Source organism: Fusarium solani (assembly GCF_023522795.1).
Source record: "Fusarium solani strain SB1 chromosome Unknown bctg00000010, whole genome shotgun sequence".
In the NCBI taxonomy this organism is placed as follows: domain Eukaryota; kingdom Fungi; phylum Ascomycota; class Sordariomycetes; order Hypocreales; family Nectriaceae; genus Fusarium; species Fusarium solani.
In genome coordinates, this window is record NW_027072147.1 from 763,381 (window position 1) to 790,163 (window position 26,783).

At 52.0% G+C, this 26,783-nt stretch overlaps 9 protein-coding genes across 9 annotated transcripts; 4 read left to right on the plus strand and 5 right to left on the minus strand.

Annotated features, from left to right (window-relative positions):
- Positions 1-1,367: 1,367 nt before the first annotated feature.
- Positions 1,368-2,162, minus strand: MRS44_014294 (uncharacterized protein; the record flags this gene model as incomplete). The annotated part of the gene is made up of 1 exon (XM_046273018.2): positions 1,368-2,162. The coding sequence occupies one exon, from the start codon at positions 2,160-2,162 to the stop codon at positions 1,368-1,370; it is 795 nt and encodes a 264-aa protein (XP_046127581.2).
- A 3,618-nt stretch (positions 2,163-5,780) lies between these two features.
- MRS44_014295 (uncharacterized protein) lies at positions 5,781-9,689 on the minus strand (the record flags this gene model as incomplete). Its single annotated transcript, XM_046284787.2, has 1 exon — positions 5,781-9,689. One exon carries the CDS (start codon positions 9,687-9,689, stop codon positions 5,781-5,783), a length of 3,909 nt encoding a protein of 1,302 aa, XP_046127579.1.
- Positions 9,690-11,647: 1,958 nt separating this feature from the next.
- On the plus strand, positions 11,648-12,506 carry MRS44_014296 (uncharacterized protein; the record flags this gene model as incomplete). Its single annotated transcript, XM_046281583.1, has 2 exons — positions 11,648-11,916; positions 11,978-12,506. 2 exons carry the CDS (start codon positions 11,648-11,650, stop codon positions 12,504-12,506), a joined length of 798 nt encoding a protein of 265 aa, XP_046127578.1.
- A 1,012-nt stretch (positions 12,507-13,518) lies between these two features.
- MRS44_014297 (uncharacterized protein) lies at positions 13,519-14,265 on the plus strand (the record flags this gene model as incomplete). Its single annotated transcript, XM_046282430.2, has 1 exon — positions 13,519-14,265. One exon carries the CDS (start codon positions 13,519-13,521, stop codon positions 14,263-14,265), a length of 747 nt encoding a protein of 248 aa, XP_046127577.2.
- Positions 14,266-14,398: 133 nt separating this feature from the next.
- On the minus strand, positions 14,399-16,180 carry MRS44_014298 (uncharacterized protein; the record flags this gene model as incomplete). Its single annotated transcript, XM_065618354.1, has 1 exon — positions 14,399-16,180. The coding sequence occupies one exon, from the start codon at positions 16,178-16,180 to the stop codon at positions 14,399-14,401; it is 1,782 nt and encodes a 593-aa protein (XP_065474426.1).
- Positions 16,181-17,539: 1,359 nt separating this feature from the next.
- MRS44_014299 (uncharacterized protein) lies at positions 17,540-19,011 on the plus strand (the record flags this gene model as incomplete). The annotated part of the gene is made up of 4 exons (XM_065618355.1): positions 17,540-17,575; positions 17,635-17,929; positions 17,980-18,075; positions 18,122-19,011. The coding sequence occupies 4 exons, from the start codon at positions 17,540-17,542 to the stop codon at positions 19,009-19,011; spliced, it is 1,317 nt and encodes a 438-aa protein (XP_065474427.1).
- Positions 19,012-19,333: 322 nt separating this feature from the next.
- Positions 19,334-20,951, minus strand: MRS44_014300 (uncharacterized protein; the record flags this gene model as incomplete). The annotated part of the gene is made up of 3 exons (XM_046284298.2): positions 19,334-19,911; positions 19,966-20,596; positions 20,646-20,951. The coding sequence occupies 3 exons, from the start codon at positions 20,949-20,951 to the stop codon at positions 19,334-19,336; spliced, it is 1,515 nt and encodes a 504-aa protein (XP_046127574.2).
- Positions 20,952-21,854: 903 nt separating this feature from the next.
- MRS44_014301 (uncharacterized protein) lies at positions 21,855-22,931 on the minus strand (the record flags this gene model as incomplete). Its single annotated transcript, XM_046271422.2, has 2 exons — positions 21,855-22,714; positions 22,769-22,931. The coding sequence occupies 2 exons, from the start codon at positions 22,929-22,931 to the stop codon at positions 21,855-21,857; spliced, it is 1,023 nt and encodes a 340-aa protein (XP_046127573.2).
- Positions 22,932-23,408: 477 nt separating this feature from the next.
- On the plus strand, positions 23,409-25,923 carry MRS44_014302 (uncharacterized protein; the record flags this gene model as incomplete). The annotated part of the gene is made up of 9 exons (XM_065618356.1): positions 23,409-23,418; positions 23,846-24,402; positions 24,447-24,491; positions 24,546-24,612; positions 24,660-24,900; positions 24,952-25,155; positions 25,211-25,448; positions 25,505-25,652; positions 25,709-25,923. The coding sequence occupies 9 exons, from the start codon at positions 23,409-23,411 to the stop codon at positions 25,921-25,923; spliced, it is 1,725 nt and encodes a 574-aa protein (XP_065474428.1).
- Between the last annotated feature and the right edge of the window lie 860 nt (positions 25,924-26,783).

The window sequence follows — 26,783 nt, forward strand, 5'->3', positions numbered from 1 at the left end:
CGACGATTGATAGCCCGTTGCGGCTGGACGTTTCCCCACTTGGTGTCCGAGCTAACTGTGTATCACCGGACGGGGCCGGACAGGGGATGCCAGTGACTTGCGTTTCAGTGGAACCGTGCGTTGGACGAGACGCGGATGAGGGACAAGGATGGCCTGGGTGGTGGTGCTGTGTTGCACGGGAAGAGTGTGCACCAAAGGTCTTCCTTCGGGTTGACAGGTCGGCATTTGGGAGACTGTCACCCACAGCGAGAGAGTCATAGTCGGTCATGTGTGGCGCGCACCTCTAGGGTAACATCCATGAGGAGGATGTATATACTCTCCATGCCCAACACAAGACTTGTTCTAAGTCTTCCGAGTCTTCTAGTGTCTTCTCGACTATTGGAGACTGTTTAGTGCGTCAACTGAATGATCTGCGGGCGTCACCTGCTAAGGCAACGAACCCATCAGAGACCACAGGCCAACACCCACTCCCTACCTAGTCAGAGGCCTCACCTTGACACGACAAGAATCCTCTTCATCACAACTGCACAGTCATCCATTACACCATCATTCGGCCGAGAAGGCAGAACACGTCCACTTCCCCATTTTCGGCTTCTTTTTTCACCGTTTCAAGCCCACAAGCGCGTGCGAGGCCTCATATCTGACCCCTATCGTGAGGACCCCAGCCACAGTAATCAGCCACCGGTATGCCCGATGCCCTGCCGGGGATTTTTGCATCCATCGCGCGGCTTGGGAGGCAGCAACACCGCAGCCTAGAAAATGCACGAATCGTACATATTTTCTGTACCTCGCAAAAGAATAGACTAGAACGTTTCGGTAGATCGAATAACCAAACAGATTGCGTAGTTGCAAGATGCTCTGAATGACGCATGGTCAACGTGACGCAACGTATATGCACGAGAGCTCGTGTGGGAACTTGAAAGAACTGCTAACACTTGCAGGGTCGATAATCTTATCTTATTGGCCAATGGATCAGTTTCGGATCTGCATGTCGTGATTCATCTGGGCTCGAAAGTCAGGGAGGCCTCGACACCAAGGCTCCAGCTCCAGGCTCCAGGCACGAACAGTCAGTGATTCACAAAACACGATGTTTCAGGTGCTTCGTGTGCTAGTTATGGTAATGAATTGACAAAATGAAATCTAGCTTCTTGAGTAGCCTCAAACAACTATCTACAGAATCATAAAGGAATGTAGCTAATCATTAAAACCATACAATCATAGACACTTACCTCGCGGCCCCCAATGTCTCTGCACGCCACTCCCAATTACTAGGCACTCCTGCATGAACCCCCCCTATATCCCTCCCAAACTTCCACTCGAACCCTGCGTGCGCCACACACACACTAGTTGGTTCCCAAGCGCCTGTTTCATCCACTCGCCCTGCTTTCCCCAGCACCAATTAGCTGGAGTATCAAGATGCCGCTCATGGCGGCCATCAGGGCCCAGTGGTAGCCAAGCTCAGACGTTGCGCCTGAACCCTTGAACTGGAACCCGCCGACTTTAGACCTGTGATTTGATCGTGACGATGGTTTTTCCTCGGAGAGAATCGCCACCGTTTCTTTTCTGCTGCTTGAACCGCTCTCTGTTGCTGCAGGGGAACCATAGTATTCTTGGCCGTATGGAGAGGGATACCACTGTTGCGACATGGCTTCCTCTCCACCGGGGCCGAGACGTGTGAGCTTCCACTTTCCGGCAGACTTTGAAGAACGGCGCCACTCGAAAGTTTCAAAGTGGTTGTTTGTGCCGTCTCCGACAACCATGGTGAACCTAAACCAGGTAACAGGGTCGGCGTACTCGCACTGCAGAACGATCTGGCAAGGCATGATACCGCAGCTCGGGACACCGGGCAGGTGAAAGGTTGATTCATGACCAGACCTCTCGACATAGAGCATTGGGCTGCCCTGGACTCTTGAGCCAGCATAGAGAATCGTTGGACCGTTCCAACCCTGAGGCATGTCGGCAGAGTATAAAGCTGAAGATCCAGGGGCGGCGATGTGTAGAACCATCCTGGAGGAAGAGTTCATCCAGGTGAATTGTATGTTTTGAGGGAGACCCATGAGAGCCACCTCGTGAGGAATCTCTATAGGACTATCCGGTCTCCAAGATCCTTCTCCAAGGGAGTAGGGATCCTGAAGAGTTGGCACAAACAGTGGGAAGAGCATCTTGGTCGTGTTGAAGGAAAACCTGGTGTAGTTTGCTGTTGCTTTTTCGATCTCGAGTGTTTGTTGCTTTGCTCTTGAAGCTTTGTATTAAGACTTTGTCTGATTGCTGTTGAATATCCTCGAACAACGGGATACCGGCGGCCGTGTTATATACAAAAGAATCGTCCATCTTGAAGAAACAAAGACTCGACCCAGATCTGGCACAAGCAGGCGTTTTCAGGTACCTGGCCATGGACCGTTTGGTATGACCTAATTTGCCCAGAATCCAGGTAGCTAGCGGCGCGAGTTACCCAACTAACTAGCGGGCTCAAGCCGGTGAACGGGTTGGTTGGTTGGCTCCAGTACAAGGGGACGAGGTGACACACCCCAGGAAGAAGACAACCGAAGGGCCGGGCCCATTTCGCGTCTGTAAAACACACCAGGCGATTCTTCCTCTCAGCCCTAAAATGGAGCATCTACCGACACCATCGAGCACATCGGCAGTGATTGGCTCTACCGAAGATCCCTCATCGTTGGTAACTAAAAAGCCACAGTCTTCCCGCTGTGGTTTATCCTTGTCGTGTGGTTTACAGCTTCAACTGGTGGACCTTCCCTAATCGGGTCCATCTTGCGCTGGCATGGGTCCGGTGCATGCAGCAACACGTCATGATCAACCTCTGTAGGAGACTCATTGGAGGGGGAGGCGTGTAGCTGGCACCACATGGCGTACAGGGGTGGTTACCAATCGAGTTGAATTTCGCGGTCCCTTGCAATATTGGGTCTTGGCGTTTGGTGATGCTATCCAACGGCGTTGCTCTACACACTCATATACACATAATCCCCTACACACCTCATACAGTCCACTCACCTACCGTACACTCGTTCGTTTCCACGCCCCTCCTTACACTACATCCGTCGTTTTCCCCTGCAGAAGCCTACAAAGATGCCCGCCGTGAACCAACCACAACACATAATCCCACCTCCTATACTTGGAAAGCCACCACCCCAGATCACAACGCCTCATCGATTGACAGGCGGGAAAACGGGCTGTGCACACTTTTCAGCCCAAATTGTGGAGCCCAGATTGATGGCGGCGGGTCCTCACACGCACTCCCAAGGGCCTGGTATAGCACCCATATGCATCTTGCGCCATTCCGAAGTCCAGGGCGCAGTCCTTTTGGGAGGCTCAGATGCAGTCTGCTCCTTCAGGTACGTGGCTTGCTGTGGCTTGCTGTGACTTGGTTGGCTACCCTCTGCGAGGAATGGTCTTTGGGTTCGTGTATAAAGTGCTTAGAAGAATCCGTGTTTCGTTGTTTCTGCATCGAACTTTGGTATCAGGGTCTAAGCAAACACACCCCTTCCTCTTTCGTACCATGTTGCCGCTCAAAACCTTCTACTCATCCTCGCCTTTCATGCGGGCTTGGCTTCATTTGTTGTCGCGGACAAGGCAGAATCAGTGTCTTTATTGGAAGCCCCTGTTTTGACTCACCACATGACACATGTCTTGATCCGGGTCCCGATCGTGTGTACCCATCCCACGGAAAGGCCCCAAGCCCGCAGATGATCCCAGAATCAGGGCTACCAATGAGACCTCTTAGACAGACACAACCTCTTCAGCCCAAGCAGGCTTCGACCAGGTATAGAGTTTGTCCAACAGCTTCCCACCCCAGTAAGCTGGACCATGTGACCCCTTCTGGCACAACCAACAGCGGATCTAGGGTTACAGGAGGAACATTTGACATTGCAGGATTCGATCATCGGTACGTTGCATGATCCTCTGTTCTGTCTTGATGGCTCTCAGGTCATCAGGGGTTACCAATGGTCGAACCATCTAGATCTCACGAGGATCTTCCGAACAGAACCAACCCAACTCGAACCAAAGTGCCAATTTACAACGTCATTTTGTCCCAAGAAGGAATATGTACGAGATAATCAATGTGCCCTTGTTGGAAGATCGCCAAGGACCTTTGGTTGGTACTCGAGTGCGGCATTTGCGCAATGCGCATATCGTCCAAGCTCTGCTCCTCCATGTATGCGAAATCTCATACGGGACTGTCTACCCGGCCGAAGTACTGCCCTGATGTTCTCCGGGATCTGGATCCATGGTCCCTGAGGCTGTCGTAGATCAGAAGTACTGCAGACGTTCAGCTGAGGCGCTTTTTCGGATCGACAATACATCTCATGTCCAAAAGCGTACATCGGTGCCGACTTCTAGCCTCATGTCTCTCAACTTCACTGGATCAAGTTGGTCAGCTGAATTGGTCTTATCCTTGGAAGCCCTGTGGAAGTCCATTGTCTCTCTAGGAATATGCCTGCCGGATAGCCATGGCAATATGGCTACAACGTGGGGGGTGTCACAGACACCATCCACTGCTACAGCCTACATCTCAATGGTATTGGATGCTTCTTCGATACTACTGTAACTCGTAAGAGCCTGTACGGAGGTTGAAATGAAGCTCATCATGAATCATAATGATTGGAAACCAATCGAGCTTGAAAGAAACAAGCCAGGCAAAACAAGGTCACCCGATATCTAGCCGGATGCTGCCTGGGCCGACAGTTTGCCACACAAACTTTCCACAAGACAATGGACGTTGTTTTGCTCAGCTAGGACTTGAAACTGATACCCATGACTCAGATGCTGGTGTCTGCCTAAGGAGCCCCAATCTATCATCTTCCAAGAGACAACCAAACATGATGATCAGTACCTCCTCTACGTTGACAAGGCGGTCAAGACATGATTCAAAAGTCCTTTGAAAATAGAATGATCAACTCTCGGCGAGTACAAACAGCCTCACTTTCGTCATATGAGAAAACATCTCTGAAGACGAGACTTGGACGATACGTCTTTATTGGTTTCCTAATTTTAGAAGAAACGAAAGTCCTGAGATGATATCAACAACTTCACCTATCTTGGAAGTTTTCACAAGTGCCGAAAGGAACTTTGCTGCATTTGATACTGATAGATTATGGGATTGCTTGGACATAGAGGTCTACTTCTCTATCTGGTATATCCTGCGCACCTCCGGATATATCTTGAAATTACCACCTTTACACCCTTGATAATCTCACCCCTTATGCAACGTTAACCTGACAGATAAATGATACCCACGGTGGGTAAGAGATCGTGTGTAACACACTCGGCAGGCAGAATGCTCTGCTGAGATTGCCGTCATAATCCATCATAGTTAGTCACATGCACAACACCAAAGACTAAGGAATAAAGATCCAGCCTGAAAGATGACGTTCAAATTAGACCAGAAAACACCCACTAGCCCATTACCTGTCGGTGGGTCGGATCCGGTGAGGCGGAGGCGGGTTTGCCGGGGTCATGTAGACGAAGCTTGGCAGAGCAAGCCTCTCATCCTCCAGGGATCTCACTCCAGAGAAGCACAAGCCTCAGGCAAGGATCGACCCGCAGCGCAGCCCAGGGTTGCATTACACGTGGTGGTACTTGGGTATCAAATAGTATTAGTAGTAGTAAGTTAGTATCCCCCTTTCGTAATAATCCGCTGTCACCAAAGATCCATCATCCACCAACGGTCCCATCATCAGGTCCATCATCCCTTGTCTCCCGTACGCCATGCTGTAAAGAGCACACCACCCAACGAGCCCACCCATGATGCATCGCAGCCAATTCTAACGGTCCGTTCCTGCAAACTTGACGCTCTTCCTCCTCTCCCTCTCCCCGGTAGCCACCACCCTCCCCGGACTTGAGCTGAGGATCCCGCCTGTTCCCTTGTTCAGGGCCTCCCGTGCCATGCCCACAGCTCGGCTCTGCGGGATGTCGTTCCCATCGCTCTTCACTGCCCGGTCCAATCCTGGCCGCGGGCTAGATCGTCGGCTACTGCTGGTGCCCCGCTCGTCCCGGACCCGTGTCTTCTCCACAGCAGCGCGGCCGAGTTCATCAGCTCGGGCCGTTGTAGTCTCGTTTCGGTACTTGCCAGGGAGGCAGGCATGTCCGCAGCCGTCCAAGGGACAGCATCCATCGCTGTATGTAGATGGGCCGCTGCTCGGCTCAAACGGCTCTGTGGGGGCATGCCAGGCTTGGAGACAGGAGGCATGGCCACCATGCGCGCACCCAGGGCAGTACCACCACTCCGATAGCCAGGAACCAGCAGAATCCATGGCGGAGACAATTTCAGCCGGGATATAGTTTGACTGTTCGGGATCCCGATGATGACACACGGCACAGGGTGCCATGGCTGTGCGACAACGCTCGCATGTCCAGATGGCATCGGGCCCATGCTTGGGGTCGCGCTCTCTGGGCTTGCGGCACGAGGAGCAAAAGAAGCTGACTTTTCCTCCCTGTTGGGCTGGGCTAAAGATGGCCGTGTAGTTCTCGCCCCATTCAGGCAAGCCCTCTGGCCATCCTTGGATACAGAGGTTACGTAGAAGAGATGCCTCAATGAAGAGGCTCATTCGCATGAGGCGTGAGTGGTGCTGCTGGAGAATCGCGCTGGCTTGGTAGTGATCGATGACAAACTCCGGCACCAGCGGCTTGAGGAGAAGAATAATGGCCGAGGCGTTCAAAGCAGAGGTCCGCGATTCGTAATCTAGGGCCTTGGTTATAAGAGAGTAAGGATCCAAGGGCGAGATAACGGCATCTGTCCCAGAGGCAGCGGTCGGGTGAGGATAGGGCGGATCATCGTCCCATGGGAGGTAGTCTGTCTCGATGACATGGGGTCGAACGTCTTGCTGGGCGGGAAACGGTCCCTTGAGGGGACTCGGTGATCTGCTAGGGTGGCTAGCCGGAGCCAGAATAACGGGCTGTTGGGGCTGTTCCGGCACTGGGACTTGTTCAGCGGTCGGTGGGGACTGCTCAGCAGATTTCGGCGCTGGAATGTCGAGCTCCAACTCAGAGGTCTGAGAGGGAATGGTATCGTCTGTTCCCATTGTTGTCTGTGAAATCATAAACACTTCTTCCGGAGAGTCAATTACGGCCTTCTTGCTGCGTGGCTTAGGCGAATCGTTGGGGGTCTCGGTCGAGGCATCAACCTCCTCGCCGCGTATCCGGCTAGGATACTCTTGACCCTCCTTGTCCATGTCCGAGGCGTGCCTTGCGAGGCTGGATCGCCATGGGCCGCTAGCACTCGGGGTCGATGTCGAGCGCTCTTTCGTCGCATCAGACGTGGAAAACATCTGAGCAAAGCTCTCGTCCGAGTCGTGTCTCGTCACTCTCCGAATGTTGGGGCTCACAGGACCAGCATAACCCAAGGACAAGGGCTCCTTCTTCTTGGGTGCAGGGACATCCACTGCTTTGGCCAACGATTCCGTATCATAAAAGTCATAACCCTCGGTGCTAGATATTTGTGAGCGTTCAACTTCATGGCTCATATCCGACACGGGGACCGAGTCGAGGCGCTGCCGGGGGGTATCTTCGAACCTGTCGTTTATACCGGGCCCCAGCGTGAAACCATCGGACGCGACCGACGCCAATCTCTTGCCAGCCTGCTGCGAGTTCCCGTTTTGACTGTCTGCTCCGTCTACCGGTCGCGCAACTGGAGTTGGGACGTTCGAGGTGCTCTCAAATCCGAGGGCCAGAAGAGATCGAGTGCTTAGGGAGCGGCCGCCGAGACTGTTCTGTCCAGAAGGACGCCTAGGTGTTTCATCGCCGTAGCTTCGACTGGCAGTATAGTCAACGGGTCTCAGTCTTCCACTTCCTTTCCTGTCTTCTATCTTCACCTTCTGGAACCGACCGAGACGGATGTCGAGATGGTATTGAGCACGTCGTGCAAGGAGCAGGTCTACTGCATACGACAGGATCCGCCATGTCTGGGCGAGTCTGAAGAGTGAGACGTGTTCTGCTGCCCTCGCGTACTGCTCTAGAATGGACGCCACCCGCTTGATGAGTGGTTTGCCGTCCTTAACGTATGGAAGCTCACGCTGGAGCGTTTCGAGATAAATCCCCGAGAGATGCTGGTATATCTGTGCCGTTCGTGAGGCAGGTAGACGCCCAAATGCCATTGTTTGTTGGGTCTTGAAGATACCCGTCACCTTGATTGCCTGATCCAGTCCCAGGGGTTTGTGCTCATCACCAAGACTCGGACCAGATGGCGGAGTTGTGCTCATAGGAGCAGATCTCCCCGCCGTTCTCTTTCGACTCAACTTTCGTCGAGGGCCAAGAAAGCTGCCGACGACATCCTCTTCTGAGTCGCTTCTGCTGATACTCAACATGGGGGCGTTGGGGCTAGAGCCATAAGTCCCTCGAGGTACGATCTCGGCATGATGCGTGACAGGAGGTCGCGGTCGTTGCGAATGAGGTCGCTCATCGAGAAACATCATCACGTCGCCTCTAGGTGAGAATGCCATGGAGGACGTTGACTGTCGGTCGATCACCTTGGGAGCAAAGGCGACATCGCATTGGGTAAAGAGTCCATCTGAGCCCACAGTCCATAACATGTCTTGGTCTTGCCAGAGCAAGGCCGCCGGGGAGGTATCAAACCTCTCAATCTCTTTGTACGGCATCGTTGGCCGAGCTAGATCCCAGATGTGCACTGCCGATGTTCCATAGCGTCGAGAACTAGTGTCATCATAGGAAACTGCGACTTGTGCAACACGCTTGCTCTGAGCTGTGGCTGACCATAGGCCAGGCCGCCAGGCAATCGAGAAGATGGGTGCAGGTGTTGTAACCGACCACTTTGGCTTCTGCCGTTTGTCGGCCGTATTCCCCAGATCCCACGCATGAAGTTTCGTGTCTGCGCCTCCGCTGACGAGATGATTTCCGTCAGGATGCCACGCAATAGAGGCGCATGCCTTCTCGTGGGCATTAATCCTCAGTAGCGGCCTCCCTGGTTGTCGCACATCCCACTTCAAAACCACTCCGCCTTCTGTACAACACGCCATCTCATGTCCAACCTTAGGCGACCATTTGACTTGTCGGACCGGATCGATACACTTTAGAGGCGCAAAGCGCTGGCGAAAGGTGACACCGCCCGAGCGGCCTGGGACGGCAGTTGATGTGTCGAAAACGCGCGCTATTCCGTCCTGGCTTCCTGATAGAAGCCAGCTTTTGAGGTGTGGGTTAACATCCAGAGTAGTGACTTGTCGGGAATCCTCCTGCATCTGTATATATTCCAAGGGCTCAGCCGCGCCAGATCCTACTCTTGCCACATCATATGCAAAGATCTTGCCGTTGGCGCAAGCCGTAAAGATAGTCGAGCCACCGTGCCATTTCACATCCCGTATACTGAGCTGGTCTGCCACCTGGCTACCCTTCGAAGTGGTAGGTTGTGCAGTTATAACAGCCCTCAGATCCACGCCCTCGCGAAAGTTGAAGTTGAAGTTGTGAGGATCGTCCAGCACCACCGTCTTGAGAATGTGCGCGCCAGCGAGGACGGCTGCTCGTCGGTCGGGGGACACATCGAAGCTCAGAATCGGCACGCCTGCTTTATACTCGGCATCTTGCGACTTGGATGGGCGGAACGCTGCCCCGATGGTGGACGCGGGCGCGCTGGTGATGGAGAGGTTGCTCGGGTCGCCGGCTGGAGTCTCGGGAGCGGCTTTGCCGAGCAGCTTGCGCATAATCTTGGACTCGCGGTTATACATGATTGCGGTATCGTCGGGCCGCTTGCGACGCCATCGGAGTCAGTTCAATGGGCCAGCTTCGGCATGTTCGAGGCGTCGCGGGGCGGGTATCGCGATACTGTCGAGTGGTGGTTGAGGTGTGTGGCCCTGGAGAGGCCGAGGGAGCTTCTGTGGGGCTCTAAGACAGAGGGGAAATTGTTAGTGCGCGCTCACGTGATGCCCCGGATTGTTGACACCGGTTCACTCCTCCGATTCTGGCGGCCTCAATACTGTTGACAGATGACCAAGAGGCTGTCTGTCTATCAGATATAACTAAGTCAGTACGTGGTCCTGATCATTGGTGCTCAGCCTAGACGAATCTGTTCTGGCAGCAGACAGGCGCCCTCATGACCGAGACATGTTGGCTTCCTTACACCATGAGGGTTCGTACCGCTGGGTTTTTAGGCAGTTAAACATCGCCGATTTCTATCGGCATGTCATACTCGGAGAGAGGCTCATTTTATACCAAGATCATGTAGACACATCAGCCCTCGGCAGCTGCGTTGTCCTCCACAAGCGACCTTCCTTAATGGTCCAATCCAGGCTGAAACAACCCTCCGCAACCATCAAGGCAGGTAATCGCGATCGTCTTCAGCCAGTCATCAAGCTGTGTTCCTTGATCTGACGTGAACTCTTTCATCCTGCTTACACAAGCTTACGGCAGTCTCGGACTCAGTGTTGGACTCGACCGGAGTCCTCTTGTGGCGTGTGGGTCTACCCGCCTTGGCAAGTCCCTTAATTTCAGCCTTGGACGAGAGACTTGGTAAGGCTTTACTTTGACGACGACCCAATCCGTTCACGAAGCGTCTCGTTTGTCCAATTCTGGACGAGGCTTGGATCCTTCAGCCTCTCAAGGTCTGTAGATATCCGTTGAAATCTGCAAACAAGCCGCACAGCTCGTCTAGTGGCATCGAGAGGTCTGAGATGATCGCGGCTCCTACCGGTACTCGAATCCATCGCGTATCACACTACAAAATGCCAGCAAGACACGGTTCTATTGCAGTCGCTGGTGATTGGTGAACTTCCCTCTGCACTGCCTCTTCATCGCGCGATCGTTTGCCCCAGAGACACCCGTCAGTGTGGGTTAGATACCTGTCCTGTAGGCGAGACTAAAGATTGGGCTTGACAATGGCGATTGGGCGCCCGCTGTATCATTAAACTCTGAGTTCGTGTTGCTCCAACGTCGCAACACAAGGCAGCCTTTGGCAGCATGGCTCCTACGCGAAGACCGAAGCGCGTTAGCTTGGCCTCTCAAACCTTTGAAGACGCCGAAACTGTCTGTGTAGGAGACTCGCAGGCGAGGCCTCAAATGCCGCATTCTTCTTGGTTATAAGACCGGTGATTCTGTTCCTCTTCTTTCCCTCGAACAGAATCTCAACGAGAGTAGCAACTTGTCGGTTCGAAGTCCGTGCTGTTTGAATGGATAATGAAGCCTTAAATGCACGTTGATGAGGCCCTGTCCAGAGAATACGGGGCAAATTGGAAGCATCTTCGTAGCCGACTGTTTCGGGCAATCTCACCGAGGGCGCGTAGTGGCTCCCTGACTTGAGCTAGTGGATACCCAAGCCGTGGTTCCCAACGCCTGTTAAGGCTGGCCAACCATGGCCAACCACAAGCGCGACGAGCCGCCCTCTACCCAGCAGGGGGTTCACATCGGCTACAACCACGCGAGTTCAACTGGTCCATGATTTGCGGAAATATGCAGTCAGCTTACCGATCAATGACCTTAATGCTTGTATGAAACAAGGACAGGGCAATACTAGCCTTGTTTGTGGATCCGAAAGCTACGATGGCTTCGCCCCCAAGCACAGTCCGACCCTGTGCTCGCCCACTTCCCTGGTTTCTCAAAAGTCGCCCTATGGCTCGGCGGTGGGCACCTTGAGATTTTCTTCGTCCTGTTGTTGATGATCTTCCACTGTACGGGACCAGACGAGACAAAGATGCATCAGCCTCAAGACAGTGAGGGCCTTCAGGTCGACACACACTCCCAACAGGCGGCCAAGGCCCCAGAGGTCGCTCAATATGGTCCAGATGGCAATCCCTACTATCTCCCTCCTGGATATCAACCGTCTTCAGGCCAAAAGCCTCAAAATATTCCCTTTGGCCTCGGTGTGTGGACATTTGCTGCTCTCGTAGCTCTCCTTACCGCCATCGTCGTGGGAGCTGGTGTAGGAGGTGGGCTTGGTGCAGCTCTGGCTAATGCTAAATCGTGAGTATTATTTCTTCATTCCAATATTCATTACATGAGTGTATACTGACATTGACCTCAGCGACGACAATTGCCCTGCTGCTACCGCTGCCTCTGCTGCCCCTGTAGAGACAAGTACACCAACAGAATGCACAGTAGCCCCCGAAACAACCACGACTTCCGCCGATAATGATACCGCCCCCTACGTTCCCAGACCAGCCGACGAGGTCCAGCTTCTAGAACTGGACTGTCCCAAGGACAAGAGCGAAGCAACGTCATTCAAGTCAAGCAAGGGATACGACTTCAAGTGGTGGTGCGGTGTTAACGCACCCGCTGGCGCACAAGCAGAGGAGGGCGGCGTCATCTCCGACGTCTCCCCGCTCATCGCGTACACTCTACAGGACTGCCTGAACGCCTGCAGTGCCATGATCGACAAGGACGAGAATGAGGGATCCGGAGTCAAGTGCAGGAGTGTGGTCTTTGGCAAGAGGATGTCGGAGGAGCTGGGACATTGGGGTGTCAACTGCTGGCTCAAGAATGGCACCAAAACGAAGGGAAGTGAATGGGGATTCAAGGACGACTGGTATGCGTACGCAGAGAGGGTGGATTGAAGAGGTGGATGGCGAGATTACACGACAGCGCTGATTTGACAAAGCGATACTTTTGATACCTCATACATATTATTTATTACATATTTCTTTCTGACAATACCTTAGATTATTTTCTTGGCCATTGGAATTGGTGTTGAGGATTGCAGTGGTAGCGTTTCCCGCCCAGGACTGGACGCTTAGCGCAGGGACAGCGGCTTGGATTCAGGAACGCGCGGACAACAACGAATCGTCCCGTGCAAAGAAGCAAACAATACCGTTCCTATAACATGATGGTAAAATGAGTCAACGCAAGGGTTCCTTGGCGGGCTTCACATTTGGCGGCCACAGCTTGAACAGGGATCGGACATGGAAGCCGGCATTAAGGCTATCTCCGTTGGCCCCCATTTTGCAACTCGCGACGAAATCGGTTTTTATCGTGATGCAAAGTATATGATTCAGAGTCGTCGACTGGAAGTAACCTTCTTTTTAAGGTTCGCGACAAGAAGAAAGCTGTACCATTTCTATAGTAGCTCGGTCCTAGCTTTTCAGTCATTGCCCGAGCGGAAACAAGATACCTTTAGCCGTAGGGTAGGTCGGTCTATACCTCCGGAGATGAAGGCATTCACACCACTCAGAGAGAAGTGGTACGCGCTCTGGGGAGATGCCCAGAGGGCGCGGCGTCCATTCAACGTCTCGTCAAGACAATTTCGCCTGGAACCTTGTCAGCAATTCAGGTGTTCAGCGTATAAGATTGTCTGGGACTACCTCGGGTACGTGAATTGAAACCCTCTGTTTTTGGCAAGGAGCCAGGCAACGACAGTTTCGGTCCCGAGCAAGTGACATGGTTCCCCGAAGGATCGGTATCCAAGATCGAACATTGTGTCTAACTGGGTCGTTTAATTATCGAGCCATTATCCGACGTGACTCATGCATCTGTCGCTACCCCTCAGATACCCTGTGACGTCGATAGTACATAGCTGTTAAGCTCGCCTCAAACTTGGGACTAATCCACCATCTTCGCCATCACTCCAAGATGTCAATCAGCTCCTGTTGCACCAAAGGTTTCAAATGGGATGGAGAACCCACAGGGCGAACTGAACGGCTCGTGGATCTGGATTGTTATGTGACGGGCGAAAACACCAAGGCAGCAGTCCTCATCATCTACGATCTTTTTGGGTGGACGTTGCCAAATATCCGCCTCTTAGCCGATCACTACGCCAAAGAAGCCGACGTGACAGCCTACGTCCCCGACTTTTTCCAGGGTGATTCTCTTCCTCTTGATCTTCTGACGGCAGAGAAATGGGGTGAGATGGATATGCCGGGGTTTCTGGGACGAAACTCCCGCGAAATCCGTGAGCCACAGATTTTCGCCTTTGCCAGGGCTCTTCGCGAGAAGTACGACAAGCTGGGCGCAATTGGCTTTTGCTATGGCGGCTGGGCTGTGTTTCGACTCGGAGCTGGGGAACATGCACCACCGCTTGTGGACTGCGTAACATCTGCGCACCCGTCTTTGCTGAAGGTGGAAGACATTGATGGAGTTAATGTCCCAGTGCAGATGCTTGCCCCCGAGTTTGATCCTGTGTACACGGCGGAACTGAAGTTTCATACGTTTCAGAGGCTGCAAGCTGCAGGGCTGCCATTTGACTACCAGCATTTTCCTGGTCATGCCCATGGCTGTTTGGTGAGAGGAGATAAGGAGAGAGAGGGCGAGAGAGCGGCTATGGAAAGGGGCAAGAATGCAGCCGTTGCGTGGATGAGACTGTTCTTACACGATGAGTGATGATGATGTTGATCTATAAGGTACCTTTAACTTTCTCCTCTAGCTTAACGTTTCGTCACTCAGGAAGTTGCCTGTATCTGGAGAAGAGACAAGAGTTATGTTCGAGGTGCGTTAGACTATCAACATCGTCGATTTACTGATGCTCAATCCACCTCCCCATCCATTCCTCGTTCACCTTCTTTGCCTCATCAATCATGCCAAGCTCTAAAAGAAGCTGGATAGTTCCTCTAGCGGACGAGTGAATGGCCGAGCTAATCCAGGCCTGCGTCGGCGCTGTGTGTTCGCCAATGAAGATGGTGTTGTGCTCGGTGCGATGATAAGCTGGGATGTAGAGCTTGTGCTGTTCAACATCTGGACGGCACCATGATGTGGCGGTGTGTTCATCCTGCAGCCAGCAGAGACGCTCGTAGTCTCCCGTGTAGAGCTCTCTCGCCTGTTCTCCGTGCAAGCTCACGATGGAATCCAACACCATCTGCAAATGCTGTTCATCAGAAAAGCTGACGTAGCGATCGCTCCAGTCGCCTCCGCGATAGTGTGTAATGAGACCCGGCCGCGACTCGTTCAGTCCATAGACGGGGTAGTAGAGAGCCCCGATTGGCCTGCTGGTTGGCATCGAATAGCCACCAAATATTGGCCTCTCGGCCTTCTCCCAGAAGCGTTCAGAGAAGAGCAGGGACACTTTGCAGGCAGACTTGAACCTGAGGCCTGCTTCGCTGATGGCACGGCCGAGAACCGAGGAAAAAGTTGGCAGCTCCATGAATCGTGTCATGGTGAAAGGAACTGCCATGATGGTGTAGTCGTAGTCCTTGGACTCAAAGGTTCGGTTGCCGACACCGGGATACCAAGATAGTCGAGTGTGAGTGTGACCATCCTTGTCCTCCACAGTTTCGAGTTTTCTGATCTTCCGGTTCAGAACGAGTCTGTCAGAGACATGGGGGAGAAAGGCATCCGACAGTCTGTTGAAGCCACCATCGACACACTTCCACTCGGTCTCTCCCAGCGAATCTCTGGTCCCGTCCAGTCCAAGATTCGAGTTGTGAACCATTTCATCCCAGAAGACGTCATAGTCAGAAGCAGTCCAGATGGCATCGGTCACATTCTCAGTGGCGTGGAGGGCTTCCCTCATCATGCACTGCTGACTCCAGTCATCGAGACCCATGTCCATGACGCGTTTGTGTGAGCGCCAGACATCTCGCTGAATCTCCCTCAGCATGGTTTCGTTCTTGAGGATCTTGTTCATGCGGGCTTTGGTCTCGTTGTACTCCGCAGAGGTCAACGCTGGAGGCCTTCCAAGGCTAGGATTGGCGAGGATGTCTGCTCGAGTTGGGACGCTGCCGTCTGGATGTCTCCCAGTTCCCCAAGCAATGAGTTCGTTTGGGTGATGCTGAATCCATGGAATGAAGTCAACCCTCCACTTTGAATCGTTCTTGTTCATTTCGTTGAGGGTGTTTGCCAGTTGGTAGGTTAAACCGTGCTCAGTATAGACTTCTGTCGAGTTGTCGCTTTTGTACGTGACAGTATGAGGAAGTCTCATGGGTCCCATCTCGGCGAACTCCTGAGTCCCCCCGACAAACTTGGTCCTGAACCGTCCGCCGATTCTCTCACTTGCCTCGATGATCTCCCAGTTATGGAAACCGATACTGTCGAGCATCAAGGCTGTGGTAAGACCAGAGATACCTCCGCCCACGATGGCGATAGAAACGTTCGAGTTTCTGGTGACTGAAGTGCAGTTGACTGCTGCGACGCCATCAAACCAAGCCCCGATGGAGTCAAAGTCCTCCATCAATGGCTTCCTTGAACATGTTTCGGTTCCATGTTGGGACGCGTGCGGTACCGCTTGGCCACACTCAGGGAAGGACAGTGTTGCTAGGAGAATCAAGGAACTCTTCCATAAACGGTTTGATAGCCCGACCATGATTTGGGTGTGAGGCAGTAAAGGATTGAAGAAAGGGGCTGAGAATGCTGAGCTGTGCCTTTGAGCTGGAGAGCAATGTCCTAGAGAGAATACAGCAGCCTATATATACATATCTCTATCTGAAGTTTGATCCGAGTCAATGTTACGACGTCCCACGCTGTCTTAGCCATGGAAGTGTTGATTACTCTTGCGGAGCCTCAACTTGACCTTGATGGCTTGGCGTTTCCCGTGCTTCCATGAGGGATATTCATAACCCATGAAGATCAGCGTTGAAATCATGTCGCCGGACGTTTTAGTCAAACGTAAAGAAACTTGAATATGGTTAAATGTAACTGTATATGATGCCGGTAACCCGGATGGCTTGGCATCGAAGCCGCTAATTCAGCATCTGCGGGGCGTTCCCTTTCAAGGATTATTCATATCCTCCTGTCGATTCCCTCGGTTTTTTGGATCGTCGAATAAGAGAAATGATTTTGGTTCCCGCACTTCGGAGATCTGCATACTCTCGTTCTCTAGATCCCTGTTGTCCTGTGTGATTATGGGGCTTTCCATCAGGGTTCTTACAAGACGATATCGGCATTTCCTATCGATGTAGCGGTATGGTGAAGTGGATGTTGAAATAACCTGAATAATGGCATAGAAAAGACAACTTGGGATATTTTCTCACTTAAGCACCCGTTGCGAGTTAGTGACCTGGCTCCTTGTTTTCTTTGGAAACTCTCCTTCTGCCCCTATTCTTGAAGAGCACTTTAAGTATCATCACACGAATTGTTCATGCTGTTTCAGAGCTACAGCCAATGAATTACTGGCGGTATATGGTGGCGGCGGCCCTCTTGAGGCCTTTTGTGGTCACTGCATATTCGTTTTCAACCACCGGAACGACCCTGCAGCTCAATGGCATCCCTTACTACGTACCGCCTCATGCAGTCGGAAAAGTTTCGAGGGCCGTGTTTGAGGTTAATGAAAACATTGGGCTGCTTCCAATTACTGTTCTCAACACGCACGAACAGTCATTGAGTCTTGATGTTGTCAATAACATCACGGCAACGTTTTCGAAGACGGATGATGTTTATCAACTTGGTTTCGCCCAAGGCAAGTCTCCTTACTTGAGATATTGTATTTCAGCAAAATGTTAATTCTATGCAGGCTTCTACGTGCAGAGAAGGAGTGCTAACAATGAGAGAGCTGATATTACGGTGTTGGGTAACTCTACCGCTTTTTGGGTTTCCAAAGCTCAAGATAGCAATCCTCTCCCGGATGGCCCATACTTCGTCTCTACTACTGGACGCGTCTACCAGGCCTATAGGCTGTATACCGACCGTCAAGGGGCATTCAGTGAATCCTCAATCTTGAACCAAGATGGCTCGTATTCAGTTCTTCCAGCCAACCTACCTGGTCAATCTCTTGCAGTTGCCGTTCCTTCACGACTCTACTTTAGAAAAACTACTGACAAGCCACTGGCTGGTGTTAGACTTGGGGTTAAGGACGTTTTCGATATCCAGGGGCTCAAGACCTCGAATGGCAATAGGGCTTGGTATCATCTTTATCCTGCAGCCAACCGGGCGGCACCTGCTGTCCAAAACTTGTTGGATGCCGGTGCTGCAATTGTCGGAAAGATGAAGACGAGTCAGTTCGCAAACGGAGAGTCGGCTACTGCTGATTGGGTGGATTATCACGCACCGTTCAACCCCCGAGGAGACGGGTACCAGGACCCATCCTCCTCCTCAGCTGGTCCGGCTGCTGGCGTAGGTAAGTGTGGCAGGAAAGCCGTAAATGGCCGATGCTGAAAAAGTAAACAGCTGCTTATCCATGGCTGGACATTGCGCTTGGCTCCGATACTGGAGGTAGCATAAGATCACCAAGTCAAGTTCAAGGGATCTATGGGAACAGGCCGAGTACGCCAGGTCCTGACACTTCGAATGATGAAGCTAACTGATATAGGCCATGGAATGGTTTCCCTGGACGACACCATGCCTCTCTCACCTCAGTTTGACACGGCTGGCCTGTTCTCCCGTGATCCTGCTCTTTGGAAAACAGCCGCCCAGGCGTTGTATGGCACAAACATCAGCTTCAATGATTCGTACCCTTCAAATATCCTTACGATTGGCTTTCCCAAGCAGGCCGAATCTGAGCTGGATATCATCCTCTCCCAGTTTCTGGCGAACCTAACCAACTTTCTCTCGGCCAAAGCTACCCCCTTTGACCTTGATGAGCACTGGAATCGCACGAACCCTGGCGCCCCCTCTGTCTCGGCCTTGCTCAACCACACATACGAGATTGTATCAGCCAAGGAGCAAGCAAGGCTTGTGCGAGACCCCTTCTTCAGAGACTATGGAGCTGCCCATGCTGGGAGGCGGCCCCATGTTAACCCTGCACCCCTGAACCGTTGGGCATTTGGCGATAACTCAACGGCAACCGTTGAGCAGGGCATCGCAAACAAGACTCGGTTCATGGAATGGTTCAACACCAGAGTACTAGCCCATGACACGGAGTCTTGTTCTGACAACCTGCTCATCTATGTTCCGAGAACGCCTGAGCCAGCTTACAGAGACACCTACCGGGCAGGCCCCCAAGTCCCAAAAGCTTTTTCGACAAGCCGAATATCAGTAATGAGTGAGACGCCTGACATGGTTGTGCCGATTGGTCAGATGGCTTATCATTCTTTGGTTGCTTCTCACATAGAATACTTGCCTATCACCGTCGACATGATGGCCGCTAAAGGTTGTGATGGCATGTTATTTTCACTTATTCAGGACTTGTACGAGGCCGGAATCTTGGGGATCAGTCAAACAGGGACAAGTCATGTCACTGGTGAAGAGGTTTTTGTCTAGGAAGACTGCTGGTAGACTTTTCGTGCGAGTGGTCTATCGGACTGTGCGGCATCAATCTCCGTCAAGAGCAGTGAGCTCACCTCTGATTGAATAAGCTTCAGGAAGGTATACACTGTTTTTCGGTGCACAAACTTCAATATAGCTTGGAAACAATCTATCTTCTGGCGCAGTTATCCCATCAAGGCCGGGCTTACTATATAAAAAAACACAATATCAACACATCATAGCATTATATCCCAATGCTAACACAGTGGCATAGATTGGAAACATTGTAATCAGTGTCAAATTTGTTAAAATAGATACACTTCCCAAGAGAGAACCGTCAGAAACCCGACCCATCTTTCAAATCCACACTGCCGTCATGTCTTTCGCACAACGTCTCTACCTCAATGTCCTCACATGAGACCTGAGCCTTCTCAACCACAGACTCTATTTCATACCGCTCGCCGTCATTATCACCGCACTTGTAAAGACCCGGCAAAATGATAATGTCGACACTCTTGAGGCATTGACCCCGCGTGTCCGCTTCCTCGTCGGAACTATCAATGTCTGCCATCTGATCAGGCTTGAAGATGTAAGGCTGCGTGTGCTCATCGCTCAGAAGATCCTTGGTCGCCATTACGTGCGGGAACTGCACAGACCAGTACGCGCGCTGACGACGCAGTACTTGAGACAACTCAACGGCGGGTACGAAGACATTCTGCAAAAGGGTGCGCTTCAGCTCGGCCATATCAGCAGTCGGGGAACCCAAAGGTCTAATCACTTCCAATGTCGTTTGCATAATGCCGTCCAACGTCTCCATGGTATCTTGGGTCCAGGGGCATGAGTGGAATCTCTTGTCCAACAGAGCAAGCGTTAGTGTCCTCCACTCGTGGTAGGAGGACTGGTCGATTTCTTCGTCTGCGGCTTTTGGTTAACTGCAATCTTGTTGTCTAAAGGGCAATGGATGCTCACCAGAGGAAATGAATACCGTCTCTAGGCTCTTGACAGCGTCCCTCTGCATCTTTGGCAACCATAGGTCGGACTCAGAGTCCAACTGCCTGGGATCGGACAGGACTCGAGTCACGTTAAATGCGATCCAACCTCGGACAAACATCTTGCGGCGCTTCATGTTACTGCCTGACAGAAAGGTTGGCAAGCCTTCGAGACTGTGGATGCTCGGAATGACCCTCTGGATCAGGGGTGTAAACGAGGACGAAATGCCGGTTACGTCGACAGGCTGTAAGGCATCTCTGCAGAAATTCGTGGTCCATTTCTTGATGGGTTGGAACACGTTGGCGACTTGCTCTTTGATAGAATCATCTTGCTCCTGACGCCCCAGACGGCTCTCCTGAGCGTCTCGTGCCGACTGCATAGCCTCGACGCGGTTCTTTAGCCGGCTACACTCGCTATCGAGCTTCTGCATATGTCCCTCGAGCTTCATCTTGCTTTCTTGAAGGATTTGATTGTCGTGCATTAGCTCTTTGATGGACAGGTCCCGGGGCGCGTCACTTCGAGGCGCCGACTGAGCTCTATACTGCTCTCGCCGGTTATCACGATGGCCATCACGGCGGTTATCACTGATTGATGAAAACAAGCTGCCCACCTACAAAGTGTTAGTCTTTAAGAGTCTGAAAATTTCTGGGTCATCTTACGCTCTTTGCGCCCTGAGAAAAGGATGTCCATATTCCGTTGTTGCATCGGGGATCACGACTTCCTCCCATCAAGGGACCGGGACGCCCAGGTGACTCGCCAATCTGCCCTGAGTGCGGTGGCAGATTCGGAGGCCTGGCGGAGCGATATCCGCCGCTGTTCGAGCTAGGACGGGCCCCTGGGCGGCCGCGGCTCCTTTCTTCGTACTGCATTTCTTCATCTCCGTAGTGCTCGTACTGTCGCCTCTCAGCCCCCTGAGGAGGGTAGTGAGACTGTTCCTGGTGGTAATGCGTGTTTTTCCAAACCATGGTAGCTCTTGATGGGATGATACAAGAAGATACTCGTGCTAAGGACCAAGAAAAGGTGTGTCGGAAGGTGAGTTTGAGAGATGATGCACCAAGCTCTCTCCCCTTGCTAGGCCTTTTCTTTTCGTTCCTCTTACACTTTCCGAACTGCGGGCCATTGGGCTTCTACAAGTCTGCCTTGTTGAGTGGTGAGGCTTTGGCAGGAGTACTTGACAGGTACCGGGGACCACGCAACCGTGGCGGTCTTGGAGAGACAACAAATTCAGCCCTAAGCGCAGCCCAATAGTCATGAAAGTGGCTGAAGTCAGGTGAGAAAAGCGTTGAATTCAGTTCATCACGCTAAGGCAGGCTGTGACGCCCATTGCCAGTTTCGTTACGCCTCGCAGTTAACTTGATGGTCTCGATCACAGCCCCTTGGCCTGGGAATCTTGCCTTAACCAATGAACCCATCGTTCTGTTTCAGCCCAGGATGCTCAGGTATCTCGTGGGGATGCGCAAGCTATGATTTTGCCCGACAATTAACACGCCCAGGCGGAGTGAGCTCCAACTGAGACATCATTCCTAATGATGCTTCCAGCCCTCTCCGCATCTACCTAAGAGGCCAAAGCGGATTTCATGGATAGGGGAAAACAGTGAATCGCCAGTACAACGCCAGTATGAAGCCCAAGGTATTGAAACATCGTAACTGAGACATCCTCCTCTCCTACTTCCCAGTGTTTGACCTAGACAGCTTGGTACGAAAGTGACTTCGTGTAGAGAATACATTCACAGCGACTATTGAATCGCCTACTGAAAGCTATTCTGATGAAATCCCCACGACCGCGAACCATGTGTGAAGATCGCCCAATCAAACAGGTCCATCAGCTCCCAACCCACATGCATTCAGCCCCCAAACGAGGTGGTGTCCTAGAACCACTCCGAAAGCAGCTCAATAGAGCCTGGCGGAATGCCCACAAACATACCAAGCAGGCTTAACGATGCCGGGATCCATGATATCAGTCGTCTAAGCCCCCTGGGCTTGGTCTTAGTCTTGTCCTGTATCTCGGTCTTGACCTCCTCGTAGACGTCCCGCCGGAGACTGACCTGTTGCTCCTCTGTCTTGCGGAGCCGGGCCCGCTCCCGCTCCCACTCAGCCTGCATCTGGCGCTTCATGACTCTGTCAGACTCCTTTAGCTCCCTCTTGAGGTTCTCGAGGGCTTCAATCTTGCCGAGGTACTCTTCACGGAGTTTTGTAAGGCCGTCGTCGACAAAAGAGCCTGCCGTTGTGTCATTGAGATTTTTGCCCTCGTCGATCATCTCATGCTGGAGGCGTAGCACAACCGGGTCCTTGATTAGGAGCTGGCTTGCAAGCGTGACGGCTGACGACCGGTCTCCGTGGAATCGGCTCATGCAGGATCCGCGTCCGAGCATGTACGCCCAGATCCTCTCTCGAAGCTCGCGTTCACGATCAGCTCCGGTCGCCTCATCCACTTCGTTCCAGCGGCTCGTGACGAGCAAGACATTTTTCAGCGCCTCCTCGCCACAGATCCTCTTGAAGATCTCGAACGTCTTGATACTGGATCCAGCGTAGCGGACGTCTGTTATCCGGTGTATGTAGATGATACCCTTGAGTTCAAACCCCAGATTATACTGAGCAGCTAGTACGCGGGCAATATCACTCAAGATGTCTGCATCAGGCCTATCCGGGTCGTCGAATCCAGGGGTGTCAATCAACATGACCTTGGAATTGCCGATGTTGGCTGGAACCATCTGGCAGTCTTGGGTGCCTGGGGATACTTTGGTCAGACCTAGCTGCCTGGAAACCTAGGATACGTACTTACATGAGTCAAGAGTACATCCCTCGGCGACAACTTGTCTTCCAGCAAGGCGGTTGATGAGGTAACTCTTGCCAGAGCCGGTTACGCCCATGACGACAATCATGCTCATGCCATCTGCTTTGTTTTGACCGTCATTGTTGAGGGTGTTTCCTTCGCGAGAGCCCATGGTGACGAAGCAGAGTAGATATTATGATCGGATTTTGGGGTTTGGGCAACCAAGAAATGCCGTTGATGGGGTGTAAAGGACACTGCTGATCCTGGCGATTTATCTTGAACTATGCAAGATGTAGGTCTAGCTTTGAGTGATCCAAGGCCTTCCGGGGGGAATGAAGCGTACCAACAGCACAGTTCACATGTTCAAGGAAATCAGGCTGGGTGAGAATGCCTCTCCAGATGGTGATACAAGCCATGTACAAGCTGCAGAGTAAGCCAATACCTTGTCAATTTGACACATTCTCGCCACGGCGCTCAACTCTGTCATATTTTCAAGTCCAGACCGCCTCCACACATCACGCCTTCATGTGAGGGAGAATCAATAGTTTGTGGCAACAGCTTCGGTTATTGGACGAACTACATCAGGGTCGGGAGGAAACGAGGCTCTGCTGCGTTGACGAGTGAGACATGAGACAAATAACCTTCGACCATGTCCAATGGTACGAGGAATGGCTGATTCATGGGCCCTTGGTGGCTTTCAGCAGCTGAAGCATGTGTCTCGCCATTTCACCTCTTTCCATAACGCCTCTTTTAGGCGCACAGCCTCAGCCGGCAGACTGATAGCCTTTCGGCGCAAGGTTCCGCGGAAACGACCCGTTTGCGGCTCGTGGGCATAGAGGTAACATTCCTTAAACTCAGAGGCGAGGTCAATCATCACCACCCGGAGCACTTTTGGCACAGACGACAAACCCTTGACTGTCTTTTTTTCTCCAGCTGCTTTAGTTGCCTTTCAGAGATAACTGGGTTCCTCCAACACATCCCATTTACCAAGATGCCCTCGTCTCTGAGCTCCGAGATTGTTGTCGGGATAGACTTTGGCACGACGCAAGTACCCTCCATGACCTGAGCTGCACAAGACTAATGCAGGCCTCCGTAGATACTCTGGCGTGTCATGGGCTATCAACGAAGGGCAGAAAAAGATCAGACTCATCACTGACTGGCCTAACCCAGCAGCCACTATTGCTAATGCCGACAAAGTCCCAACCATCATCTCATACCAGAATGGCGGTGTCGCAAACTGGGGCTACGAGGTCGGTCTCAAGGAAGATGCCTTTCGATGGATCAAAATCCTTCTTGAGCCAAAGTCCAAGTACGCCAACGAGGAGCTGCATGCTCAGGGGAGTAGCAACCTCCTGGGCAAGGTCAACAAGACGGTTGAGGAGGTTGTTAGTGACTACCTCAGGCTAATCTGGACGTATACCAAGGAGAACATCCGCAAGCGCGTCGGTGACAGTGACTGGGAGAACAGCTTTACTCTCCAAGTGGTGCTGACGGTACCAGCCATGTGGTCTCATGCGGCCAAAGACAAGACCCTCAAGGCGGCCCGGAGGGCTGGTCTTCCACAGGACATCCGCTTGGTGACTGAGCCAGAAGCTGCCGCCTTAGCCACGTTACATGACAAAGCTGAGGAAAATTCGCTCGAGGTATGTACTATTCTTTGAGTTTGTATCAAACTGACCTTGTTTAGAAGGGAGATGCATTCGTTGTCTGCGATGCGGGAGGTGGGACCGTGGTACGTCAGATGCCTTGTCCTTGGTTTGGATGTATTGCTAATAGTGTGTAATAGGACCTCATTAGTTACAAAGTCAACAACACCTCCCCCCTTGAGATTGAGGAGTGTGCCATTGGCGATGGTACGTGGATCTTCGGACGCCTCTACACAAATTCTGACACTTCCTAGGTGACCTCTGCGGCTCCACGCGATTGGATAAATGTTTTGAAAAATACATCGAAACGCTAGTGGGCAAGAATCAGTACGGAAAACTAAAGGAGATCAACAAGAAGAAGATGATGCGAGTGTTCGAGTACGGCGTCAAACGGTGCTTCACCCTCGAGTCGACCAAAGAGTACTCGGTGGATCTCAAGGGGGTCGAGGACAACGAAAGGCACGGTATCGAGGACGATACAATCACCTTGGATCAGTGAGTCAAAATCGACACCGACCGCGATGCCATGGCTAACTGACCATGCAGCTCCATGCTGCGAACTTTGTTTGATCACGTCTGCGGTCAAATCGAAACCCTGGTTCAGAATCAGACCGACGAAGTAGCTTCAAATGGGCTAAACGTCAAATCTATCCTCCTCGTGGGCGGTTTTGGGTCCAGCAAGTATCTCCATCATCGACTTGAGAAGTCATACTCGTCACGGGGCATTTCCGTTCTTCAAGTTGACGGAGCGTTAGTACACCCTAAAAAGGAAGTCTTCACGTTCAATGCTTACATATCTCGATAGTTGGAGTTCCATCTGTAGGGGTGCTTGCCGCTGGGGGCTCGAGCATGCAAAAAGGCGGCCTGACGCTTCAATGATGGCCCCAGTACCAACCGTTGTTGGACGGATCTCAATGTACAGCTATGGTGTGTGCGTCAAAAGACCCTTTGACTCTTCACGGCATCTCTGGGACGATCGGCATCTCAACCTCGCAACCAACACTTATTTTGCAACCAATCAGATGAAATGGCTGCTACGCAAGGTAAGCGTTCGCCCTTAAACTTGGAGACGGCTCAGTTCTAAAACATAGATGCCTAGGGTGAGAGAATTACCGAAGGGACTATACTGAGAACTCGAGTCTCCAAGGACGTGCACGGGGTTGGCTGGACCTCTTCAGGCGAGCGACACTTTGCGCAGTCACTCTACTACTGCCAGGACAAGGAACCGCCACCGCGCAAAGAAGACAGTAAGTGTCCTTGACGCACTTATGCTACCTGAGCCCGGCTGATATCTTGTGTTCAGACGTCAAGAAGCTTTGTAGCATCGGATTTTCCGTCAACGAGTCTATAATCTGGCGTGAAAAGAGCTTTAAGAGTGATGCTAAGCCGGGAAAGTGGCGCTCGATGGATTTGGACCTCCAGGTGTTCTTGGGAAATGCAACACTTGATTTTGTGGTAGAGTACAGGGGCGAGCGTCTTGGCGCTGTGAAGGCAAATTACGAAGAGCACTTGTCCTGATCCGATTCCTTTTGGGAGAACAGGGACGAAAGACAGAATGTCTACAATGGCAGAACTGGCAGGTTTGGACGGGATATGTTGGAAGTTGCACAGGAAATGGGGCCTTTATCGATGTTGCATTACGCTCTAAACAGTGGTGCTTGTGAGTAGGTGTTTTTGAAACGTTATCTCTCTCGAGGTACTTGATAATACCATGATCTCATCAGTTGTTTAATAGGGTGGATGATGTTGCGACGAGAAACGGGCCGTTGGAGCAACACAAAACGTGAAAGTAATTCGTAATTTAAGATAACCATGGATATTTTCAAAAATGCCATTCAACTTCAATCGAGGATCATCTTCCTAGAGCTGAAGGAAGGTAGGAAGCCAATACAAGAAGCAGTCTATGCTTGAGCTTCACCTGGCAGCTTAGCTGGGGCTTGTCTGTGTTCTCTGCTATATAGACTCTCCTTGATCGCATCTTGACATCCAATAAGGTTGGTGAGATGGCCGAGTTGGTTATGGCGTCAGGTTAAGGTCACCTTAACAACCTAAGATTCCTGATGGAGCAATCCTCCTGGGTTCGAGTCCCAGTCTCATCATTTCTTTTTGCATTTTGTGCTGAAATTTCATGTCCCAGTAACGGCTGTGACCAAGCCACCACAACAGTGCCTTTTTGTTGCCAGAGATGTCGGTTTTCCACTGTTACCTCTTTGCTCTTTGACTGACTTTGACCAATCAAAGGTTCCCCACAAAAGACATTCCCGCTCTAACCACACTCGGTTCTCCCACCCCGCCGCCGCCTTGCGTCTCGGTTGTGCCACATTGGAGCCGATCCATCTTATCTTAGTCATCCTCCACAATTCGGGCTTCCCTTCATC